The 26,584-nt window shown below is 29.8% G+C and overlaps 3 protein-coding genes across 4 annotated transcripts in view; all 3 read right to left on the reverse strand.

Moving 5' to 3' along the window:
* LOC123009974 overlaps positions 1-4,053 on the reverse strand; it is a 75,367-nt gene extending 71,314 nt beyond the window's left edge. Inside the window, exons 1-2 of the mRNA XM_044406571.1 lie at positions 3,776-4,053; positions 1,223-1,316 (exon numbers count right to left, since the gene is read on the reverse strand). Of these exons, the coding sequence (XP_044262506.1) occupies positions 1,223-1,316; positions 3,776-4,031 (350 nt within the window). The 5' untranslated portion in view covers positions 4,032-4,053. The remainder of the gene's footprint in view (positions 1-1,222; positions 1,317-3,775) is intronic.
* A 1,027-nt stretch (positions 4,054-5,080) lies between these two features.
* On the reverse strand, positions 5,081-12,341 carry LOC123009664 (synaptotagmin-4). Its single transcript, XM_044406117.1, has 6 exons — positions 12,154-12,341; positions 11,858-12,102; positions 11,570-11,802; positions 6,906-7,278; positions 6,539-6,856; positions 5,081-6,488 (listed from the first exon to the last, which is right to left on the reverse strand). Exons 1-6 carry the CDS (start codon positions 12,191-12,193, stop codon positions 6,369-6,371), a joined length of 1,329 nt encoding a protein of 442 aa, XP_044262052.1. The 5' UTR covers positions 12,194-12,341; the 3' UTR covers positions 5,081-6,368.
* A 2,954-nt stretch (positions 12,342-15,295) lies between these two features.
* Positions 15,296-19,389, reverse strand: LOC123009837 (tropomyosin-1). 2 transcript variants are annotated; one of them, XR_006413042.1, is made up of 6 exons: positions 19,272-19,389; positions 16,506-16,799; positions 16,320-16,453; positions 15,876-16,273; positions 15,649-15,824; positions 15,488-15,587 (listed from the first exon to the last, which is right to left on the reverse strand). XR_006413042.1 is itself a non-coding variant. In XM_044406381.1 (5 exons), exons 2-5 carry the CDS (start codon positions 16,743-16,745, stop codon positions 15,505-15,507), a joined length of 855 nt encoding a protein of 284 aa, XP_044262316.1. In that variant the 5' UTR covers positions 16,746-16,799; positions 19,272-19,388; the 3' UTR covers positions 15,296-15,504. The 2 variants fall into 2 exon arrangements, 1 of the variants encoding a protein (XP_044262316.1); XM_044406381.1 differs by lacking the exon at positions 15,649-15,824 and having other exon boundaries at positions 15,296-15,587; positions 19,272-19,388.
* Between the last annotated feature and the right edge of the window lie 7,195 nt (positions 19,390-26,584).

A 26,584-nucleotide genomic window follows, 5' to 3' on the forward strand; every position in this document is an offset into this window, starting at 1 on the left:
ATATTTAATTGAATTATAATTTTTACTAAATACACAGAGTATTATTGGTTATTAAAATAAAATTTAATGTAAATAGATTACGGCAAATTAACCCCAATAGGTAATGAAAGTTAATCGATTTATTTATTATTTGAACACATTATTATTTATTAAACAATTTGAAGTTTTTTTTTAAAAAAAAAATTGAAATTGAAAGAAATAATTTTAATCAAAATTTAGTTACAAACCGAAACATAAAGCTTGGCTTCATCATTTTGTCTAGAAAATTCTTTTGGGATGTTGTGTAAATTTTTCATTTGAAAAGCTCGTTCTTGTTTGGATCATCAATAAATCACGCCGGCATTCCTCTTCATTATTCAGCAATCTACAAGCGAAATTAAAACTCCTCGCTGAATTAAAATGAATGAAACCACAATTTTTTGTTGATTTCAATTTTTTCAATGGATGCACCAATTCCAACGGATACGCCCATGCGAAACCTATTGACCGGGTCAGTAACCAAGGTTAAAGTCAAAAGCGTGCTTCTAACCCGCAATTATCGGAAATTATCGCCAATTAGCGGCCAGTTTTCCGGTCAAACAACCATTCAAGAATCACTTTCGAAAGCTTACCTTTCACGTTTCGAAAACGAAGCTTACACTAAACTAGGGTGCGAATTTTAGGCGACACAATCTCACCGACCGGAAGACTAAACTGCAATTACCGGAATTGCAAATTTAAAATTTTGCCATGCTAGAGTTACGAGAGTTGGATTGCGTGTGGAACGATGCGATCCGGATCTCAGAGCCGATCCCGGACTTTTCGTGGTGCCAACCAGTGACGGCGACCAGGAACCTAAATAATTCCGGAGAAATCACGGATGATTTTTGCCATTTATTAATAGAAGGAAATAACTCACACGACAATGACACAATTTGATAAATCAAATTTTAATTAGAAATAAATCTGTGGCTTTTTAATTGAAAAATTTGATTGTTTGGTTTACGCAAAACATTATGGTTGATTTGGGTTTTGCAGTGGTTCATTTTGGCTAAAATGCGACTTGCACGTGCGATTTGGACGAACGCCACTGGTGGCCAAGATTGCGGCTGCTCCTAATTATTGATTGAAAGGAAAAACAGCGGTTTTGGACGTGTGTGCGTCAAAGGAAAGCCTCTGCAGTTTGCCCTTGAGCATATAAAAATTGTCAAAAAATATACAGCTGTTCTGGAATTTTACTCACATTCGAATGATGAGGGGGTTGAAGAGTGAACGGGGGACGGTCGACGTGAAGAATTTCATTGTTTTGGAGCGTTTTGGTTTGATTCGGGGACGTTCTGAAACGTAATTTATTTACTTTTCAAAAAAATTACAAATTTTTAATTTTGAATCAAAATTTTTTGACAAGTAAGTATGTTTATATTTAAATATTTTAATTTTGTCATGTATTGTTTTTATTACATAAACTGAAGCATATTCTAGTAAATCTAATTTCTCATATTTATTTAGCATTTATGTTCATTGAAGTGAAAATAGTTTAAAAATAATGAAGTTGTTGCGATCCACAAATTTTTAATAATTTTTACAGTGCTTGGTAGAAAACGATGTAACTTTTATATAAGAATTTTTGATTACTATACAGGCTGATTTAGATTCTATTTAAAACAGATTAAAAATAAATTGAAAATTATTTCGTAAGACTAATTGCTATAAAAGCCCTGCTGTGGGAATGCAATAGCAACTAATAATAATATTTAAATGTTTATAAATTTAATGAAAAACTAACTTAACATTTTATAAAACGTTTTCTTTTAAACGGATTAATATTTGCAGTTTTTCTCAAAATTTAATAAAATATTGTTTATTAATTTCATTTTACCAAAAAATTGTTTATATCTAAGTTTACAAAATTAAATTGACAAACTTTTTATTTTGTAAATTAATATTTTATTTGAATTTTGTACACAATAGAAAAAGCCAGGGCATTTTTAAGTATACAGGGGCACTCCGTGACAAATGTTTAAAAAAATCTATTTATAAAAATTTCGAAGTTATGAAAGTTAAAATTTTGCAGTTTTACTTTTTTTTCTGTTGGAAAAATAATTTTTCTAGTTTTTTTGCTACAGGCTATTAGAAGAGGAAATTGTAACTCTGTTTAGTGTTATTTGTGGCTTTTATTGGCAAAATTTTTGTACCTTTACTAAATAATTGTAAAAAAAACATATACAAGATTATTAGTATCATTAAATAGACATAAAAAAAGTTAAATGTGTAAATGTTTTGACAGATACAATTTTTTAACATTTTTTTTTGTACTTTGGGAGACTACCCAATTACTCTCCTTCAAGGAGGTACGCGTCTTTGGGTACCGCCTGTATATATTTTGAAACAATTTGTTTGACACGAAATTTTATAATTTTTGTAAATTAACTATTTTTTTTATAAAATTTAGTAAATTGATAGGAGTATAAAAAATGCACAGGTTTTATATTAAAATGTTGGGTCATTTTTTTTAACATCAAAAATATGTGCTATAGTTTTCGATGAAACACTTTGAACAAGATGATTATTTATTACAAATGATTTCCATCAAGTAAGTCAGACGCAATTTGATAAAAATTACTTATATTTTTTTTCATTATCATTTAAAATCACGTTGATCAACGAACCTACCGCAAATCTTTATAGATTTTATGAAATCTGTTCTCTAAATTAAAACTGTATTAAATACTTAACTTAATTTAATTTTATAAATCAGTTTATCAAAAATTGTATTACATTAACAATAATTTGTTTTTTTGTAAATTTCAACTTATTAATGCATAATTTCCTTTAAGAAATGGTTTTTGATAAATTGTGTTTACAAAACTAAACATTTTTATTTCATTTAAACGTATTACAATTATCAAAAAATAAATTTTGTAGCAGAACTAAAATATTTGAAATAATTTTGGCGTTTGTTTCGTGTTTTAATTAATAAATAATTTTAATTCGCTTTCAGTGACAATTACAAAATTAATAGAAAACTTAATACCGGTTTAAAAAAAAACGTGTTAATCACAATTAAATTTAATTCGCGATTAACTTGACGTTTGTCAATGCAAAATAAATGGCAACTTAATTCGAATTAGTTTAATTCTGAAGTAAATTTTAATTTCGCTTTCTGCTCAAAGAATTTAACCACTCGTGATGAAGGCACACGAGGAATTCTTGCAAATAAACAATTTTTTAATTCGTATGTTGTTTTACATAAAATCAAGTTTAAATTAGAGAAAGCCTATTTCGTTCAAAAATTATGTTAATTAATTTTATTTTGAAAAAACAGTTAAAAAGATTATTAAGTTAATAATGATTTGTTTTCTTGACAATGTCATTATTAATGCATAATTTTCTTTAACCTGCGTTCGGCAAAATAAACGTTCAGCTTTGTCACATAAACTATGACGTTTACTCCTAATGACATATTATACTATTTTGCAGACAAAATAAGAATAGTTGTAAGGTTTTTGGTTTTCGGCTCGATTTCAATTTAATTAACAAAATTATGTATTTTATAAATTTCTAATTTAGAGTTATTAGGAATCAATCATGAATCAATAATTTTTAAAAATACTTAAAAAAGTGCTTGGTCCATATTCTAGTAAAGATTTAATTTTTTCACTTAACTAATTTTGAATTTTGTAATCTAAGTAGTAGTACTATGCTTATTTTTTGACAGAGGTAAAATTATTTTTAGTAGCATTTGCACCATCGCTTGAATAATAAACCAAATATTATTTTTACGTCATTTTTTTACCTTTTTGTGGTTCGAAACTCTTGGCTCTTCTGACCAAAGACCTCCTCAATGCATTATTCCTAAAGCTTTCTCTAATCGAACTCCTCAAACTTTTTCTTTTTGTTTTTTTCTGATTTTTAACATTTTTCTCTCTTAGCTGTACCAACTCTCCATCAATTTCAATAGTATTTTGCATAACCTTCCTATCTTTTGTTGCAGTTTCTTTTTCTTCCAGAATTGACATTCCGCATTGCTGACAGATAAAGGTTTTTATCATATCTAGGTGTTTCAAAAATTACACACTTCACAATTTTAGAAAACTTTTGCACATTTTTATTAAAACACGAGACGGTTTGGGAAAACACACGTAACACTGATTGTTTGATATTAGGAAATGTAAAACTTATCAACATCAGAGATAAGACACTTAACAAAAGTGACGAGAAACGCTCGTTCTAATTTTATTTTATTTTGTCGGCAATTGGACAAAAACGACAAACATTATCTATTATTATCAAAAAGGTAATTTCACACAATTGGAAATTTAGAAACACGTGTTTTGTGTTACAAAATTAGGAGTGTTTGTTTGCACCGATATTTATTAAACTGTGGTCTTTTTAAACTTGCAACGTCGAAATTTTTAAACAAACATAACTGACATCATTTACGTTTCACTCTGTAAACACGTTTAAATCTAAATTACTAATTGTTAAAATTAGTGGGGGTTTCAAAGAAAAGTTTGGTTAAAAACCATTGAAACATTTATTTATTTATTTTTATATATACATTTATAATTTTTGGAACCGAGTATAAGTAGGTCCGAGAGTATCTTGGAAAGCAATTCGAACAAACAAAATAGAAAATCATGTCACGTGAGTAATATATACAGTGTGCTTAGGTAAAATAACCAACAATGAGAACATACTGTATATCAACCAACAAATAATTAGCTGTGAGTACGCATTTAGAGCTGAAATTATTTAAATACTAAGTCTACGTTACTACTGTGTGTCCTATATAAGTTGGAGTAGGGTTCGGGTGAGTTTAGGCCACTACCAGTGTTGCCAGATCAAAATAATAAAATTCTCCAGGTCCGAGTTAAAAAATTTGACAGATTTTTACCAGATTACTATTTGTATGGCAAAATCTCGCGAAAAAACGCAGTTTTTAGCTTAAAAATGTGCCTAATTTTGTGTTTTTTTGCCTTGTTTTTAATTGCGTTTCTAGCTGAAAAATATGCTAAAACTTAAAAATTGCAGAATGTAATTTTCAACTTAATATGGTAATTTTCAGTTTGTTTTAGCAAAATCTGGCAAAAAACCTTAAAACAATAACGTTTTTTCACTTATTTTTGTCTTATTTTGCTCAAAACAAAACAACATCAATATCAATTGTTTTTGTGATTTTTAAGCGTGTTTGGACAAGATTTTGCAAAATAAATAAGCCTCTTGTTCAAAAACGATGTCGAGTAAAAGAAGCTAAAAATAATGGATTTTGATTTAGTTTTATAAATTTTTTGCCTGCTTTAACGGAATTTTTAATTTTTTTGTATTTATTTCAAAAACATGCAAAAACACTTGGAAAACGCTTTTTTTGGTCGAATTTGTTAAATTTCTGGATTGTTTCTAACGAAATTTTGCGATATAATCGTATTTCTAGATATAAAAGTATTCGAAAAAAAAACAAAATTTTCGATTGATCGGCATTTTCGATCCTGTAAAAAAACAGAACTATTTTTAACCAATTTGGTGGTTTCTCGACTTTTTTGAAAAAACTTGACAAGACAATCAAGTTTCTAGTTGAAAACGTAGAAAATGCTTAAAAAACTGTTTTTTACATTTACAAAAAATCACCAGATATTAGAATTTTTGCAAAAGTTTTCCAAATCACCAGACTAACATGAAAATCACCAAATCTGGTGAAATTTTACCAAACCTGGCAACACTGCGTACTTCAACCTAAAATCATCCGAGCACTGGGCCTATGAGAAATTTACATTTTAATACTTAACTATGGTTTTAGTTATTCTACATTGTAGAGGTGCGTTAATACATTTGCGGATTTTTGAGTATGTCGGATTAGAGTATGTGCGTGCTTTCGTTGTTCTATTAATTGGTAAAAGTTGTGAGTAAAATGGCCCAAAATCCGGGAGTATTTTTTAGAAATCCTCAAATGTATTTGAGAAATACATTTTTTGAGTGATAGATTTTTCTACGCCAGTAGCGTGCAAGTTGCTCTAAAGTGCGCAGTTATAATACATTTAGATTACATTTTTGGTACTTTTTAATCAGCTTAAATCTATATCACAAACCCTTTTGTAACAAAGCTAATCTCAATTTTAAGTCTTGTTAAGCGCGACCCTGCCCGATTGCTTTTTCTCATCAGTTAATAGAGGGAAAGATTTACTAATTCCAAAAAAATCGGTCTATACTTTCCAAAAGCCTAACTAGAAACATTTATTGTTCTTATTTACACAAAACCTATGCAACAACAAAACAAAGCCTACTATATTTGCGGTGAAACAATTACACAATTACTATTGGCTAATCTACAAGCGCCAATTTTAAACCAACCATTCGAACCAATCAGAAAACTATCAGTCACTTGCACCCGCCTACTCTCTAAGTTTGTGCCAATCGGCGATTTGTCTGCGAGCTGAATTGCAGACTTCGTTCCAATGGTGCAGCGCCGTTCCGGTACACTTGGCCCCGCCCATTTCAAGTCGACCAATCACCTTGTGACAAAACCCAAATTAAACCACGCCTTTTGTGACAATTTCATTACCTCATTTTTGGTCACTCTATCCCAATCAAGGAGCAAAAACTCCAAACTGACGTTCTCCAAACCTTCTCCTCCTGCAGGAATATCAAAAACGAAACTTTCATTAAAAACAGGACTCAGCGTCCGTTTCTTGACGTGAGTCTTCTTTTTGGCAATCCGTTGTCCATTGTAGAGCAAGTAAATCTTGACGTAAGGATCAGCCAATCCCGTCACGTCCATTTTAGGCAAATTTCGAGCTTTTAGGACGACTACAGTGAGTCGATTGGCTGCCGGTTGCCAGCACAACGAAACCAGAAGCTCGCCACGCCCTTGGGACCGAATCTGTAAAAGAGGAGGAGTTAGATTAAGCCCTGCCTCTAGTAGTCCCCACCTTGAGGCTTCGCGGTTGGATTTCTCTACATAGAGCCATCTGTTGGTTTTCAATTTGAGTGACATCGACGGTGTTTAAAGCACAGAAAACTTCACCGATGATGTCGTCGCGGCTATAGCGGTCGAAACTGAGGACGACGAAGTGGAGAGTGATGTTGGGCAGTTGGTTGAAGTTGATTCCGTAGAAAGTGAAGTCTTCGTCGTAGACGGGATTGCGAGTTTTGCGCAAAACTCGGGTTTTGACTTTGTGTTGTTTGTCAGGGAGGAGTTGCAGTTTGACGTAGGGGTCGCTGGAACCGAGGTTGGGGTCTTTGGCGGGGAGGTCGCGGCAGCGGACCACTGAGACGATGAGAGCGTTCTTATCGTGTTTATATCTAGAAGAATTTAAGAGTTTAGCAAACTCGAATCATTCTATTACTTTAGGTGATTTCTTAAGTCAATACAAGCAGGGCTTGTAAAAAAATTGAATTACTCAAACAACAAAAGATGCAAAAAAAATTAAATACATTAACATTTAAAACAAACTACAACACAATATGCAGAGAAAGTCATCATACTGGAGGTCCGGATGTTCGGAAAAAATATTGGAAGATTTTGGGGGCAAGTCTCCTACGTCAAAAGAAGAAAAAAAAACAAATGTTCAAAAAACTATGTTCAGTGAGCTAAAAAAAAGCTAAAAGATCTTTTTTTCCATTATCTCAGTAACCGGTGGACATAAATTTACAAAAGATTACATTTGAAGTAATTTGAATGAATCTATTGGTGATATTACAAATTGTGTACTCTAATTAGGGAGGCGGAGGCAAGTGACAAGTAGTAAAGTTTCTTATGAAACTATATCACTTTTTCAAATTATTTCAAGAAATTTAATTTTTTTCTAGCAGAATAGATGCAGTTAAACAATTTTGGTATCACATTTGTTGTATAATTCTTGGAATATTGCTACTACCCATAAAACTCCTTACATGCCTTTACAAAATCGTATTAGTTGTTTTTATCACAATTTGAGTTGATATTTTAAACAAAATAAATGATGCGGAGTTTTAAAAGTGTAAATTTTCTTCAGAATCTAATATTTCATTTTACAAAATAAAAGTTTAAAAATATATAAATTCTTTGTTCCGCTTGAACCGAATTTTTATTTCGTAGCGTTGGTCCTCTTCTCGGTCTTATCGAATTCGATGAAACGGGACTGCATAGGTAGTATGAAATTTAAAAAAGTACAGTTTTTTTAAGTATAATTTTCAATGTAAAACTTATTTGATTATTTACAACTCTAGAAAACAACATTTTAAATACTTTTTAATTAATTACCTACTTTGATTTATTGACACTTCTTGATAAACAAATTTAATAAAAATTTTCTTTTGGTTTAATCTTAACAAAATTCTGCGAATATATTTTTTTCTAGGTACAAAGGAATACCCAAACTTTATTATTATTATTATCTTGCGGCGGCCCTGAATACAAGAAAAAAAGTTTTTATGTGCCTATGTCCGGAATGCTTCTAAGCATTCTCTAAAAATTGCGAACAAAAGGTCTTTTTTTCAATAACCATTTAAGATAATTTTACAAAAATCTGGGTACGGGGTAATTTTTTGACGCTAAATCTAGTAGTACTATAATTTTTTTAGAAATTCTATTTTGCTTATTAATTTTCTTTAAAAAACGTGTCTGTTGTGTTACTTTTGTACGATAAAAAGGATTTTTTTTAAACCTATCTACTTTAATTCGGGAAAGAACTGTCACACAGTAAGTTTTTTATAGAGAATCCGGAAAAAATCTTAAAAGATTTTGGAGAGTGGTTCCTTTGGTCAAATTAAGAAAAAAAATTTCTATGGACCTATACCCGGAAATACTTCTTAAGGGAGCTAGAACTCTTTGAAGACAATGAGCAATTATCTCGGTAACCAGTGGATATGCAAAAGTTCGCATTTGAATTTTTTTTTTTTTTGAATCTATCGATAATATCAAAAATTATGTGGGTTTTTTAATTAGGGGGGCAGGGGCACTAAGTTCAATCTATTTAAGCTGTAAGATTTTACCTTGGAAAAAGTTTTTTTAATTTTTTTAGCAGATTCGGATATATTGTCATATTTTTTTTTCAAAAATATCTTTTGTGTTGTTTTTGTACGACGCACCGTTTCGAGTTTTTTCTTAACATAATTCAAAAAACCAACTCACGCAAAGTTTTTCTATACAGGGTGAGCTAAAACTCGCGGTCCAGAGAAAAGTTTCAAGTAAGATAAGATACCAGAAACATGGTTTTAAAAATTTTGTCAAAAAATTTTGACATTTATTTTTTAACATTTGACATTTTTTATGTCTATTTAATGATACTGATGATTTTGTGTATGTTTTTTTTAAATTATTTAATAAAAGCACATAATTTGCCAATAAAAGCCATAACAGAGTTACAATTTAGGATACACCTTCCTTGTTTCCTCTTCTTATAACCTGTAGCAAAAAAACTTGAAAAATTATTTTTCTAACAGAAATAAATAATAGAGTCAAAGTGCAAAAATTGAACTCTCATAACTTAGAAATTTTTATAGATAAAATTTTTTTAACATTTTTTCCGTGTTCTTGGTATCTTACCTTATATTTTTCCTTGGGGCGCGAGTTCTGGCGCACTTGTATATGGTCGAATTATAGGTCTAAATTTCTTATTTAGGAAGCATTTTCGGACATAGGTTCATTAGACTGGCAGATAGAATCATCTCTTAAAATCTTTTAACGTTTTTTTTATTTAAACTATCTAACAATTCAACAATTCACTATAATTTGAGTTATTAGAAAGCTGTACTTTTGTAGTTGATTAAAAGACTTTTTTGTAAACTATGAGCCAATGCACTGTCTTGTCTATTATTTTAAAACGCAATTGCGTTTTTTTGAGGTGAAAAAGATCACAAACATTTGATTTTTTTAAAAGAAGAATATGTTACAACTGAACTCCACTGACAAATCTAGAACCAAAAAACTACTATTTTGTACAGAAAAAACTTAATAAAAAGTGACAAATTGGCGATAAAAATGGCACGAGGTATAGAGTATTGATAGATACCTGTTTAAAAAAAATGGAAACTAGAGATTTGAATGGAATAGAGAGCAAATGGATATACAGGTGAGCTAGAGAAAAATAAGGTAAGATACCAGGAACATGGAAAAAATGTTAAAAAAAATTATCTATAAAAATTTCTAGGTAAGTTATGAGTAAGGATCAGATTATATGCACAAAAAAATCGTAAAATATGCGCATATATATGCACCTATTTTCACAAAAATATGCACAAAATATTAAAAAACATGTTCCAATATATGCCAAATATGCATCAATATACAAAATTTTGAACAATAAAAAGTCAAACGTATTTATTTTTTGAAAAAACTGATTGATGAATTACGAGTACCTATAAAGTTCTATAAAAATGTGATGTTTTACAAAAATATTAATTTTTTTAAATGGGAACCCACCAAAAAAAAACATTTTTTTCATGAAGGTTATGATCTAAGGGATTACAACTATCCACTTTGTATTAAATTATTTTTTTTTCATATATCACAATTTAGACAGCAAACATCGAATAACTCAAAAACAAAACAAAATTTTGTTCTTAAAATAAGATCATTTTTTATATTACTTTAATTTATATTAATTATTATTTTTTGGAAACAAATGATTTCAAAAAAAACGCTTGGTTTAATACAATTTAAAAAGGAAACTCTCAGCAGAATACTAATTTTTTGAGTTTGGTTTACGAATTACCGGTTGTTTTCTCTTTAAAATGTTTTGTAATCGGATCATTTTTTATAAACTGTCCAATTTTTATCTTGAACTAAAATTTTTAATTTGAAGAAAATACGCACAAATATGCAATATTTCCTAAAATATGCAAAATATACATTTTTTATTTGGCTTATTTTAATTAAAAAACATTAGATATGCATTGAAAGCTTACAATTTTGTTGATATACCTTTTAATAACAAATATGCATTTTGCATATAATCCGAGCCTTAGTTATGAGGGTTTAAAGTTTGCACTTTGACTCTATTTATTTCTGTTGGAAATATAATTTTCCAAAATTTTTTGCTATAGGCTATTGAAAAAGGAAACAAGAAAGCTGCATCCTAAATTGTAACTCTGTTCAATGTTATTTGTGGATTTATTGGCAAAATTTTTGCCCCTTTAATAAATAATTGTAAAAAAAACATATACAAGATCATCTGTATTATTAAATAAGTATAAAAAATGTCAAATGTCAAAAAATAAATGTCAAAATTTGTTAAACATTTTTTTCATGTTCCTGGTATCTTACCTTACTTGAAAATTTTCTGGGGCGCGAGGTTTGGCATTATTTTATTAAAAAAAAATAACAAAAATTAATCGCGCAAAAATGTCATAGGCATCATGGACTTTAAGGACTTAACCGATTTCAGAAAATAATTCGCTCCTCCTCCAAACAATTGTCTGTAAATGCCTTAATTAATGTTGAGTGATTAAGTACTATTAGTTATTGGGACACACAGTTTAGTCAATTCTAGCATTTTGTGATTATTTTTTTTGGTATATACGTTTAATATTCTATATTGCAAGAAAAACACTTTGGCAATAAAATACCTAAACAAACATCTCGGTCATAAATTTGCAAATGTCGTCCACAAACCTGAGCTTGAAAACGAGCTGTCCAAGATACGACGCATTTTGCTGCAGATTTTTCTCATTCGTTTCAATTTCTTCCTTCGTGGGTGTATGCACTTCATTTTCCGTCGTATACACATCCTTCATGGTTGCACTGTGATCCAGCTTGTCATTCCCATTGGAAACCCCACTCTCCAAAGGCCCAGCCATACTCCCCGAAGAACTACCTGTTGGACTAGGCGTATGCGGAGCTGACATCTTCAAAGAAAAAACCTTGTATGTATCCCTCGCCACTGGTGTCACTTCGACTTACCCCAGGGGGTGTTTTCGAGGGTCCCGTGGGACTGGGACTCTTCTTCAAGTAGTGCGTCGTCGCCCCTGCTGGACTCTTGACAGCCGTGGGTCTCCGATGGGTGTGGAAGGCCAACGGCTGGTCGGGTCCATGGCGTTTGGCGTTGTGGTTCCTCCGCTGACGATAGCAGAAGCACGTCAAGGCAGCCATGCACAAGACAAAAACCGCACCTCCAAGACATAGTCCCACGATGGTCGGCGAGGTCACTGGAAAACAAATGTGAAAAGGACAAGGGAGGATCAGGTGACGTTTGTTACCTCCTTCGATTGCTTGGATCTTCGGTTCTTCTTCCACCATGGTGCACTTTACAGCGGGTCTAAACCCTCAATGATGATTAATTCTGATTGGGACCGCGAGAGTGAAATTTTAATGCCGATCCGATAGCAAATGGATATTTCGCCTTAGTCATAGACACCGGAATCAATACAAACAGTGGAGCAAGCGCCGCGACGCCGAGTGACGTCAGGGATGTGGGGTGGCCGATGCGTTGTGACGGCGAGTTTAATTGCTGTTTTACTGCCAGACGCGCCGAAATTTCGAATTCCTACAACAAAAAAAGCTACAGGGTGACCCAGGGGTGCGTGCAAGCTCCATAACTTTTTTCTATCCACATGATTTTTTTACGCGACAAAAAAACCATCAACATTTCTTATTTTGCAAAAATCTCACAAATGCCATACAATGATGCAGTGTTGTATTTAAAAAAATCGAGTTATTGCCATTTGTATTTTGTCATAATCAAAAAATCGTACTACGAGTTTGCCTTTATCTCAGAAAATGCGCCAACGCTTAAGGAATTGACTGGAAAAAAGTTGGTTTAGTTATCTTGAATAGTTTTGAAGTTATGAATTTTTTTGTGGGTCTACGCACGACGCAATTTTGGCACATAAATTGGCAAAAGTCAAAAACTATTGCAGATAGGTTTAAAAACCTAGGTGGGTTATATTGACAATTTAGTGGCAAATTCAAAAATGTAACATAAATTTGGGGTTTTCATTAAAAAAAACAGAACTTAGTTGTGTATCTTATCTTGCGACACCCTGTATAAGAATAAAAATAATTTTATATTGTGCCTCATTGTTGGATCTATCGCCTAAAAATAAATCATGTCGATAACTTGGATAGAAAAAAAGTTATGTAGCTTGCACGCACTCCTGGGTCACCCTGTACAGGCTAACCCGATGGTCTATAACACACTTTTACTACATATTTAACATACTATTTAAGAATTTAAAAATATGTTTGTTGTACACAGAGTATTGTATACAGAGTGGTGAACCAAAGTTACATATTTTTTAAATAGAACATCTTATACATGGGTCTCAGAACTCGCGCCCCAGAGAATAATTTCAAGTAAGATAGGATACCAGGAAAAAATGTTAAAAAAATTCTATCAGTAAAAAAGTTTTGGCATTTATTTTTCGACATTTTTTTATGTCTATTTAATGATATTGATGAACTTGTATAATTATATAGTAAAAAAAAACAAAAATTTCACTAATAAAAGCCACAAATCAAATTTAGGATTCATCTTTCTTGTTTCCTCTTCTAATAGACTGTAGCAAAAAAACTTGGAAAATTGTTTTTCCATCTGAAATAAATAGGGTCAAAGTGCAAACTTTAAACCCTCATAACTTCGAAATTATTATAGATATTTTTTTAAACATTTTTTCCATGTTCCTGGTATCTAACCTTATATGGCATTTTACTCTGGGGCGCGAGTTCTGGCGCACCGTGTATATATGTAGATTAAGATTTTGAATTAACATTTTTTGCCAACAAATTTGCCAGATAAATTTTGTAATCAGACATTTTTTAAGGGTTTATTTTTCAAGCATAAAAAAATCGAAAGTAATGTATAGTTTTCTAGGTAAATTATTCTATTTTTTTAGTCACGTTATTTTAAAAAATGTGAAACAACAAACTGACTTAATTATTTTTCTAAATTGTGTAAATCATTAAACCAAAAAAAATATTTTTGGCGCACCCTGTATTGTCACAATACTAGTTTCTATGTAATAAATAACATTATGGAAGTTATTGCATAATCGGCTATGAATATTTTTCAAAAAAAATAATAAAAATAGAATAGCTTGTAGTTTTAGCAAATAGTCAACTTTTAGTTTGCACGCAGTTTTCGCGCAAAAAGTTGAATAACTGATCCTTTTGAACTAGAACACTCTGTATTTGTTTCGACGTATCGATAGCATTTTTGACAAGCTTTTTAATGATATGGGGTTTAGTAAATTTGGAATACGAGTATTTCTAAAGATTTTCAAAAAAAAAGTATTTCAAAAAAAATTGTTAGCTTTTTCAAGTAGCAATGCTGTCAATAAATCTGCTACCTTAGTTAAATCACAATTTATTTTTGCACAAGAATAATTTTTCTTAGTAATTAAGATGTAGGATAACACAATGTTGATAATAACATGATTCATCATACAAAAAAATTTTTTGAAAATCTAGAGAAATATTTTTAATTTATTTTAACCGCATATCGTTGAAAAGCTTGTCAAAATTGATATCAATACGTGAAAACAATTACAGAATGTTTCATAAAAAAAATAATCTATTCAACTTTCTTCGTGTTGGCATACCCTGTAAAGTAAAGACGACTATTTACTAAAACTACAAACTGTTCTCAGTTTTTCTTATGCAGTGATTTTCAAATGTTCGTTTTTTTTATAACAAAAAGTTGAATAAACGGAAAGAGATGGATTTATAACAGTTTACACAAAGTTCTATTATTTTTTTACTTACAAACTAATTATGTAAAAATATTAAGAATGTTTTATTTAAAAATATAACTTTGTATACAACACTCTGTGTATAACAAAAATATTTTTAAAGTAGATCTGCCGAATGCGGAAAACGTCATGTCAATGTAAGTAATTATTATTTATTAATGCTAGACTTTTAAAATTTCACATTTTTTATAGACAATTTAACAACTGTTAGATGCAAAAACCAAAAAACATAGTGTTTTATTTAAACTTTTTAAGTTATTTAACTTTTAATCTACCTTTAAAATATGTCAAAAAATTGTAGCTATTTTAGTTTTTGTGTAATAAATATTTGAAAAGAGTACGTTTTCGTCAAAAAAGCAACTTATTTAAAAACTAAGCAAAATTGACCATTAAAAAAGTGCTTAAAAATATTATTGTAATTAAAAGCTACATCCAAAAATGTCAAGAAACATTCTTTTGCATTTTTTTCGTAAAGTGTTTATAGCCGGCTTTGCAGTATATTTTCAAATGTTCGTTTTTTTATAACAAAAAGTTGAATAAACGGAAAGAGATAGATAGCGAAAAAGTTATGGACTTTGGGTCAACCTGTATATGCGAAACTTGCTGTAATAAAAAATAGAGAGGAAACGGATGAGGAAAAGTAGAAAAATCATAAGTTTTATAATAATATATTACATTTTATTCAATAATTTACATATTCATAGGTTTTCCTAATGCAAACATAGAGCAGCTTAGGGCACACTATCAACCGAACAACAATGTAAAAGAAAGATGTTAAAATATAAATACACCGGAAATTAAATGTATAGCAAACAAAAAAGGGACTTCCTGGACTTGATGTTTCTCCAGCAACGTCCTCGCTTAATAACCAGCCAATTCGGCAAAAGTGGAGTCCATTTCGTCGGCGAGAGACTTGTATCTATCCTTGTTGATACCAAGCTCGTCTAGAAGAAAAAAAAATTAAAATTTGACCACAACCAAAGACACCACAAACAAAAATCCTACCAGTCAAAATTCAAGCAGCAGCAGGAGCGTTAAAGAAAGGAAAAGCAAGGGTTCTAAACTAAGTAAAGCACAAGAAAAGCATTATTTTTGCGAGCTGAGCGAGGACATCTCGACAAAAGTCTTGTCAATGTCCGTTATAATGTTGTGGTATTTAGCTTTTTCGCGAAGAACAAAATCTGCAATTGCAAAAAGTAGCTTAAAGCATTTGGAAGCATCATGAAGAGTACCTTCAAGCCTGTCGACTTCCTTCTGGAGTTTCTTGACAGTCTTTTCGGCGTATTCGGCACGAGCTTCAGCCTCCTTTAGCTTGACGGTGAGGGTCTTGAGTTGCTTCTTGAACTCCTCGACTCTTTGGTTGGCCTTCTCTTCGGATACTTCCAGAGATTTGAGGGAGTTTCCGACGACTTTCAACTCCTCTTCCAACTCCATGATCTTGGCATCGCCGCCTTTGACACGGTCTTCAGCTACTTCAAGCTCATCTTCAACAAAGGCCAGCTTGCGGGACACTTCATCGGATTTGTTGTCGGCGTCTTCAGCCAAGAGACGGGCTTCCTTCAACTGGTTGGTGAGTTGGTCCATGCGCTCTTCGTCTTGTTGGGAGCGGTTTTCCAACACTTTGCACATACTAAAAATCTAGTTATTAGAAATCCAAATTGTCTTTTGCTACTCACCGAGAGCTCTCGTCAGCTGCTTGGGAAGCTTCGGCGAGTTTGGTGGTAGCCGTGGCCAAGCGTTCCTCCGAACGTTCCAAATCCTCCTCAATGGTCTGGACTTTGCGGTTAAGAGAGGCCATTTCAGCCTCAGCCTAAACCAAAACAAGATTACTTTCGATTTATTTTAAAAAATAAAGATTTTACGTTGGTGAGAGTCTTTTCTTTCTCTTCAAGATCCTTGTTGGCTTGTTCAAGAGCGTTCTTGGTAAAGGTGAGGTCACCTTCAACTTGAGTGAGTTTCTTCTGGAGTTCGCGCAACTCCTCGTTGAGTTTTTCAACGCGGAGGTTGGCATCCTTGGCCTGACCTTCCATCGCATCGGCCTTGTCTTGAGCATTGTCTTTCTCAAGCTTCATCGCTTGCATCTTCTTCTTGATCGCGTCCATGGCGGCGGCTTTTTGGTCTTACGCTTACACAAGAACAAGAAACAAGGGAGAGTGCTGAAACAATACAAAAAAATATTCAAATTTTGGTGCAACAAAACTATTTTTGGCAAAATTTATTCTAGACCAGAAACTAGTATTTAAACTATGCAATTTTCACCCATAAAAATTCTATGGGATTAATTATTATTAAAGGTAAGTCTCCCAAAAAATTTCGGTGAGTTTATGGAAGCACAAATAAATTAAATGAAAATCACAAAAACAACAATTTTTTATACTAAACTTTTTTTAATACAGGATGATTTTAAAAGTTGTATAGAAATTTCTGCACAACTATTAAAATCATAAGAAATATAACATAAGACAAAAAAAAAGTATTTTAACTACATAATTTTTATTTTTATTTACTGCTTAAAGTCACATTTGTGATACATTTATTTGCCACTAAAATAACAAGTCTTCAGAAATAAGTACATATATTTGTAGGATCTTAAATTATTTCCGGTTTCAAAATTGTACTTCTTATTGGATCCACTTGGGATGAGAATGATAAACAAATTAAATTGTGTTTTTGTTTAAAAATTGCTACAGAAACACCAATTAGATCAGCGCTATCGAAACTATCAAAACGACAAAATTTATGTAATGTTAAATTTTTCCAAAAACAGGGCACTAGTACAGTTTTTTTTTAGTTTAAATAGTTATTTATTACACAAGACGTTAAAAAAATTGTTTAGCTACGAGTAGAAAGGTTAAGTTTACGAGTGACGAAGTCACGAGTAGATAAACAACAGTAGATAAAAATTACTTTATTTCACTAGACGATAAAAGACTACTTTATTTTTTGAAATTAGTTGATAAAAGCACGCTTTAAAATTGAGTACAAAATAAATAATTTTATTATCAAGTCAAGTTTATAAATCACTTTTTTTTCACGAGTAGATAAACAATCTTTATCGTCGTGTATAATATTTCGTTTTATTTTGTACTATCTACCAGAATTTCTTGAATATAAGCAGTAAATAAAAATTACTTTATTTCACTAGTCGATAAAAGACTATTTTATGTACTGAAATTAGTTGATAATAGCACTCTTTAACATTGAATACAAAATAAAAAATTATATTCCGTTTATACTTTTTTGTCATTGCAAAAATGCAATTTAGAAGAAAAGTTTTGTCAAAATACCAAAGTAAATTTAAAAATGTATAATTGGTTGAATACTGTTTATTTGTATACAGGACCAAAACCACCGCTTTTAATCAAATAAATTTTTGAATTTTACGAAAATTTTTATGCGATAACAATTCTAGTTGAAATTTAAATTGGAATTTGGAAGTTTGAAAATTCATATTAGAACATTAAAGGCGCTATCGGACTCTAATTAGAATATAAATTTCTAAATTCAACTCGTCAAATTGTCATCACAAAAAAATAAAAAAAATTTAAAAATTTATTCGATAAAAAAATGGTATTGTTATATTATTATTGATTATGCCGTTTTTTTTCTTCCTATTACTGGTGTCCTAATTGCATTACTTTTACATATCTGTTTTTATTCAATATCTTCAATTTACAATTTTTATACAAAGAAATACAAATTTTAATAAAGAAAATTGTTAAATGTGAGACAGTATTTTGAATATTTCAACCAGTTCAATTGTTATAAAATTCTGGAATAGTGAAAAACTCCATTAAAAAGTAAGTAAATTTTTTTCTTTGTAAATGATTTACTTATTGACACATTATCTAATTTAATCTTTTTATTTTAATTTTTACTTTCTAGTAACGTCTAAAAAGAATCCAAAATTATTAAAATTAAGATGAAATTATTTATTTAAATTTTCCAGTTCTGAAACAATATTAGCTTGCAGCAGTAATAATACAGAAAATAAATAAAAAATAAAAATAGAAGAAAGGTAAAATGATCTGCGAGAAAACACAACCGCACAAAAATACCCGGTTTTCGGACTTCAGAAATAACTAATTATGTCAAGCATGTATCTCGAAATATTCCAAGAATCTCAAAGTTGATCAACCGTGTCCATTTCTAATTGTTATTTTGGGATTTCGCCTACAAAAAACTAAGACAAATAGAACAGAGCGCAATAAAAACTTTCCGTGTCTTTTTTTAAACCTTCATCACTAGCCAAATTGCGAACCGATTGCAAAGTAATTTATTTTTATTTAAAAGGCATTAAATCCAATGTTGTCCATTGACGCGAAATAAAAAGTGACGTAGTTAATTAAGCACATCTGTATCGTCTTTCATTAGCAAAACTTGTATAAAATCTGGAATGAAACCCGAGTTCTAAATTTAGCCCGCTCCTAGTATAGCCAGAGTTTATGTCACAATCCACGCATATGTTCTGGTGATCAAACACGAAATGCGAAATGGATGCATAAAAATACACCGACCCACATAAAAACACGAAAATGCAGAATTTTGCCCGATTTTTGGAAAATTTTCAGTGTTAGATGAAGCTGCAAGAAGTGTTAAGAGGTGCAAACACAACACTTGTTACCTACCTGTAGGGAGCCTGAAGGCGTTCAGAGGCTGACGCTGTCCTAGGAGCTACAGGCATCGCGACGGCGACGATGGCGACGGTGGCGTCTCCCACGCGTCCCCCTCTAACATCTAACACTCCCCTAACCCCCACCGAGATTTGCTGAGTAGGTTGGGATGGCTGTGAGAAGTTCTCAAAATTTTGAATCAAGTTCTGATGGGTGTTAGTTACGAACGTAGCGAGTGGTGTATGCTTTCAAGAAATCAGAAAAGAGCTAAACAAAAGTGTTTTTTGTTAATTTTGGGACTCCTGTAGCCCAACATTGTAACAATTAATCGAGCATCTTGTACAAAAATTATACAGGGTGATTCAAAAGTGTCAGACCATCTCTTGGGTGGTGATAAAAAATTGTTTGAGTCTTTTTTCACGAAATATAATTCTTCAAAGATTAAATTTTGGGTTTAGTTTTTGGGTGTTTCGATTATGTAATTTTGATTTTAGTTGGAAAAAAAACCAATTTGTGTCTTATGGTGTAAAAAACATTTAACAAACTAGCAAATTAACAATAAATTAAATCTAACAACATCGGAAACAAAACAACTAAGGTGCCTACATGATATTATGAAAACTGTCATTTCTGTTTTTTTTTTTTCAAAAAAAAAGTTTTAAACAAGAATTTATTTTTATGCTTAGCTGAAGGTCTTCTATCACCATTCGAGAGTTAGTCCGACATTTTTGAATCACGCTGTAATTATAAATTACAGTTGCTACGGATTTATTATTTATGAATTAAAAATTTTAGAATAAGAAAGCAACAAGGTAAACTTAAATAATACAACAAAATTAACTCAAAATAAAAAAAATTGAAAAATTTATACCACTATTGAATCGTATATACAGAATGCGCCAGAACTCGCGCCCCAGAGAAAAATTTCAAGTAAGGTAAGATACCAGGAACATGAAAAAATCTTTAAAAAATTCTATCTGTACCAAAAAATGTTGACATATTTTTTGACATTTGACATTTTTTTATATCTATTTAATGATACTGATGATCTTGTATATGTTTTTTACAATTATTTAGTAAAGGGATAAAAATTTTGCCAATAAAAGCCACAAATAATATTAAACAGAGTTAAAAATATTTTTCCAACAGAAATAAATACAGTCAAAGTGCAAACTTTAAATTTTTTTAGATAAAATTTTTTTAACATTTTTTCCATGTTCCTGGTAAATTACCTTATATGGCATTTTTCTCTGGGGCGCGAGTTCTGGCGCACCCTGTATATATATATATATATATGGATTAAAATTTTGAATTAACATTTTTTGCCAGATAAATTTTGTAATTAGACAATTTTTTTAAGGGTTTATTTTTCAAGCATCAAAAAAATCGAAAGTAATGTATAGTTTTCTAGCTAAATTATTGTATTTTTTTAGTCACGTTATTTTAAAAAATGTGAAACAACAAACTGACTTAATTATTTTTCTAAATTGTGTAAATCATTAAACCAAAAAAAAATATTTTTATTTTACAAAATCCAAAGTCATAATAAATATTCACATATAAGTACATACTTACATGAAAGTTACTAACAAATTAAGAAAAAAACTTTAAATTTTATAAATGGTTAATATTTAAATTTAAATATTTTTTAACGTTTTAAAGATTTTGATAGAATTAACTGAGACCCCCTGTACTTGATTTTTTTATTAGGCATATGTGTGTAAAACTTTAGTTTTGAGGTGTACATTATGTTTTTCTCTACAATAGTAATTCTAGTTATGAAAAAATATAAAAAAACGTGCAACCAACAAAATAACATGACATTTCACAGACTAATTTGTTAACTTTACAGATGATTTTCATTAATGACATATGAGTCCGGAAAAGTAGTACTTTTCGGACTATTTTAGATCCCCTTACGGACAATTTTGCTTATTTTACAAAAAAACACTTTATTTACTTTTTTCAAGTTCTAAGTTAGAAGGTTTTTGATATACGTTTGTTGTGAAGACAAATAATAATAATCAATTAAACAGAAATTCTATGGTTTTTTATCCTTTTTTTTATTTTTTTATTTTTAATCATTACAAATGATTAATGTTTCTCTTGTACATAACAAAGATAAATGAGAAATAAATTAGCATCAATTGAAACTTGGTTAAATAGAAATAACTTTTGTTACAGTTATAAACAGAAGTGCAGAAAATATTTAAACAGTAAGTAGAGTACCAAGTGTGGCCACTTAAGAAAATTAATGTAACATCTTTATTCAAAGTGTCCCAACTTATGGCTCAACGTCTGTGTTGGATATTAATTATTATTTATTGAATTGATTACAAATTTCATAATTTATTTAGTAAAAAAACAAAACATATTTACTGTAATCTACACATTTTTACTTGTAATCGGCTGAAATTTGACCTATATTATAGCTTCAAGACACCAAAGAAGTTGGTTTGGGCCATTGGGTCGTCTCTCTCTCTCCCTCTCTTGAAATTTGGTATGTAAGTTATTTGTAGCAAGGGGACGTAGCACGAAACAATTGGTAAAAATCGGTGGCACCGTTCGGCCGCAAAATTATACAATAAATTCATAGGAATAAACATTATTTAAAATCATGAAATATACCTTATTATACAGTAAAATGTGATAAAATAAAAATAATAATGCATACCAAACTAAAAAAAAATTGCACCCCAGACTCGAACCCGCGACAACTATAATCTATTTCGCGTGTAATCCGACAGTTGGTACTAACGCAAGGGTTACACTAAATTATTGTTGTTATTAGGATGTTTTCTAAATAAGTAGGATAAGGAAAGTTGTGTGATGTTCACACCAGATTTTTTAGACAGGTCGTAATTATGTCAAAAAAGCTAATACTACTTTTTAAATTTGTTTAAACATTCAACTTATTTCAAGTTACATTTGATACAACGTAATGGGATTTTTTTTGCTGGAAATCATATTTAGGTGTAAAAATCTTTACCAAACCAATACTTCCAAAAAGTACAGTGTCTTAATGAAAACATTTTTATTTTTATAAGGGAAAATATAAAACAATAGCGAATTTGATTTCCAAAATGTTTCTCCCTTTTAAAGGAGCATTTTGCTTTATAAAAATACTTTATTTTGGCCCAGTAAGTAAAAAATCTGCAATTAGAAAATGTTTGATCTTTTAATGTTTGCATTTTCGCCCATTTTTGTGCCAAATCGTCCTTAATTCAGCTCATGATCTCAGTTTTAAGTCCAGATTGCGTCTCAAATACGAATGACTGTCACAAATCCCACTTACCAAATACATACATTACTAAAAATAACCGTAAGCATCGAACGCTTTTTAATGTTACCCACGTCCTTGCCCAAGACATTAGCATTTATACCATATAAGCCATGAGATTGAAACGTCTCGCATTATAGTTTTCCCGCGTGCGGAAATTACCCAAACTGAATTTTCGCGTTGTTGGAGAAACGCTGGTGCAAACTGGAGACGATATAGGCAGAAAAATAGGGTGAAAATATCCACAAGTATCGCATTTGCGTCGGTGTTACAATGGATGGCTTAGTCACATATCGGTCACTAGGTCACTTTATTACAGACCAATGTCGCCACTTTCGCTTTTTACACGGATCATTTGCGATGGTTCTTGGCGCCAAAGTGGATTAAATCCTTGTTAAGGGATGATTTAATAAGGGAAATGGAAAAAATAGGGCCTCCGAGTGAAAACCATAACTCAATTTTTATCTACAGCGTGGGTAACAAATTTATTTCTGGTGTCACAAGTGACTCCTCAGACTATCTTTTAATTTATTTCTTTTCTACTCATAACCTGATAAAAGTACTCGATACATAAATGAGGTCATAAAGTAGTGATTAACTCAAAATATTCGAGTAATCACGTGCAAATTAAATGTAAATTTTTATTTGTTTTATTATTTACATAGTGTTAAAAAAATTAGAAAATTGAAAAATACAAATAATTAAAATTCTTGTGTTTTCTAAAAAATATATAAATGAAAATAGTTCTAATGTATGAAAACGGGTTTCTTTAATACAGTAAAACCTCGCTTATCCGCACTCCCTGTTATCCGCCCCGTAATAAATTTCTTAATTGTTGATTAGGTATAGAATCAATAAACAAGCGATTATGTTAATATTTATAGTTATTTATTATCCAAGACAATAAAATTAATTTTATCTTTGAGAGCAATAATAAAATTTTATTCAAGCCTCACTAATTTTGTAGTCAATTTGGTCGATATTTGTAAATGTCAAGTAAAATTCAACAATGAACTAATGTCAAAGATCGTTAACAACTAACAACCGCAGATATACAACAATCGATGTATTTTTTAGCATCTAGACGAAAAAATTTCATTTTAACATGAAGAAAAGAGTGATAAAATTCAATTTTAACATAGAGGAATGAATAAATATAATTTATTGTTTTTTATCACACTTTTTCTGATTGAATGTAATGTAATATACATACAAGGTGTTCCAGCGAGTTGAAAAAGTCCATTAGTGACCTTTAAATGGTAAATTAAAAAAAATGTATAGGACATACAGCATGTCCCAAAAATAAATTACGATACAAAATTATGTTTTTTTTAAATGAAACACCGTATGTTTCTTGACATTTTTGGATGTAACCTTTTAAAACAATGTTTTTGCGCTAAACTTTTAATAGTCGATTTCGCTTAGTTTTAGAAATAAGACTTTTTTGACGAAAACATGCACTTTTTAAAAATGTATTACACAATAACTAAGACAGCTAGAACAATTTTTTTCTTAAGAAAGTACAGAACTTAAAGCTGTAGCAATTTTTTGGTGTTCTGCATTTGTAAAGATTAGTAAATTAAGAAGTTTGTTAAAAATTAAATAATTTAAAAAAATTAAATGGGACACTCTATTTTTTATTTTTACATCTAATAGATTGATAAATTGTCTATTTGAAAAAATAAACTTTTAATAGTAATTATTTATTTAAATGTTTAACGTTAAAATCTTTTAATATCTTTTTAATGTTACAACATTATAGTACCTTCTTCTTTGCAGTAGTAAAATAAAATATTTTTAGATGCCTTAGTTTTGTATTGTAACGTATTTTTGAGACATTCTGTCATAGTTGAAAATAATTTTACATTACTCAAAAAACGAGGTTCTACTGTAATGTACAATGTGATTCAAGTGATTAAAAAAATTCTTACTATTTCTATTGTCGACTTAATTAAATGAAAAAATGTTAATTTGTATACCAAAACTCCGGAATAACACTGTTAAAAAGGAATTTAAATAAACATAAGTGCTTTTTTTATCTATTATTACGCTTTTATTGTTTGAAATATTATATTTTCAACTTTCTTTTTACTTTTTTGTTCACAATTTTTTTGTTAATAAGTACACAAATAAAAAGGAAATTTCAAATATTAGCTTTTTTGAAATAAATAGATACATTTAAGGAAAATACATTAAAGGACATGAATACGAAGATAATAATCGTATATTAAATTATTAAAAGTAAAAGTGATAGTTTATGTGACAAGAAAGTTTATTTTCCCGAAGTGAGGCAAATAATTTAGTTGAAATATTAGGCGTCAGTATCAGAATTTGTATTGAAATTTTCGAAAGTGTCTATTAACTTAACTAGTGCAGTTAGTAGTGCAAAATGTCGAATGCTGATAATCTATAATGCACATATTTCTTCAGAAATTGCTGAAGTAGTGAAAGAGACAAGAAAGAAACAACATAGGTAAATTTCAATAATGTCATGGTAAAAGTAAAAACGCTAAGGCGCAAAAATAGAATTTTTAGTGGCTAAAAGGTAAAACTTTTATTCGTGACATTTAATCATAAAAATGGTCACTTTTGTGACGTTTGCAGATAAAAAATAACAAAAAGAACAAAAATTGAAATAAATTTGTTTCTTATTGTTTTAAAAAAATCAAGCGTTTTTTGTTATGTGTTTTGTGTAAATTTGCAGATGCTTGTCTATGAGAACGTAAAATGTGTAAACAACATTTGAGTAATAGGATATTTATACACAAAAAAACGTAAAACCTTAATTTTTTTATGATTTTTGATAATTTTTAATAAATAAAACAAATTGGACAGAAAAAAATATTCAAATAATAATGTAAAAAATAAAAACCATAATAAGACTCAGCTTACCTTGTACAAGTTTTTTTAAAATTACGATTTAAGTAGACCATTTTTTCTAATAATTTTTTTTGTAATTTCATAACTCAATTTTTTTTATTAAACAGAGTAAAATAGATATTTATTTTTCGGAGTTTAAGACTGATTGGATTGTACATACTATGGAATTCAAAAAAAAAGTAAAGAATTAAAGCTGTTATAATATATATCAATAAACACACCACATTTGAAGTGATGATAATATATTAATTAGATTTACTGCTAATAAAAAAATATTAAAACAAAATTAAAACGATATTTTAATAAAAGACACACATAAAAAATTGAACATAATATATGCTTAAATTTAGTTTTAACTAAAATTTTATTTAACATCTCAATAATAACTATACTTAAGCACTCGGTCGAGCATATGTTTTAAATATCAAAAACTGTAAAAGAAAATGCAAAAATATCGAAAAGAGAAACATTATTTTCCTGCAAAGCTTAAAATCTGAGTTTGGTAAGAAAATAAAAAACAAATAGGTAAATAATAATTTGTTAAGATAAAACTTGAAAAAATAAGTAGTGATAACGTTTTTTGTTATGTTTTGTGTAAATTCGCAGACGCTCATCCACAAAAATGTAAAATGTGTAAACAACATTTGAGTAATAGGAAATTTATACACAAAAAAACTTAAAACCTTAAATTTTTTTATGATTTTTGAAAATTTTTCATAAATAAAACAAAATGGTCGGAAAAAATATTCAAATAATAATGTAAAAAAATAAAAGCCATAATAAGACTCGGCTTACTTTACACAAGATTTTATTTTTTCTAATAACTTTTTTGTAATTTTATAACAATTTTTTTTAATCAAACAGAGTAAAATAGATATTTATTTTTCGGAATTTAGAGACTAATTGGATTTTATATACTACGCAATTCAAAAGAATTAAAGCTGTTATATGGATCAATAAAAACACAACATTTGAAGTGATGATAAAATATTAATTAGATTTACTGTTGATAAAAAAATATTAAAATAAAATTAAAAACTATATTTGAAACTTTAAAAGACAAACTTGAAAAAATTTAACACTATTTATACATAATAAATGTTTAAATTTACTTTTCATTAAAATTTTATTTCACATCTCAACATTAACAACTATACTTAAGCATCCG

The sequence above is a fragment of the Tribolium madens genome, unplaced genomic scaffold (genome assembly GCF_015345945.1).
Source record: "Tribolium madens isolate multiple individuals breed KSU strain unplaced genomic scaffold, Tmad_KSU_1.1 Scaffold_7;HRSCAF=85;Tcas5.2_LG10, whole genome shotgun sequence".
NCBI lineage: Eukaryota > Metazoa > Arthropoda > Insecta > Coleoptera > Tenebrionidae > Tribolium > Tribolium madens.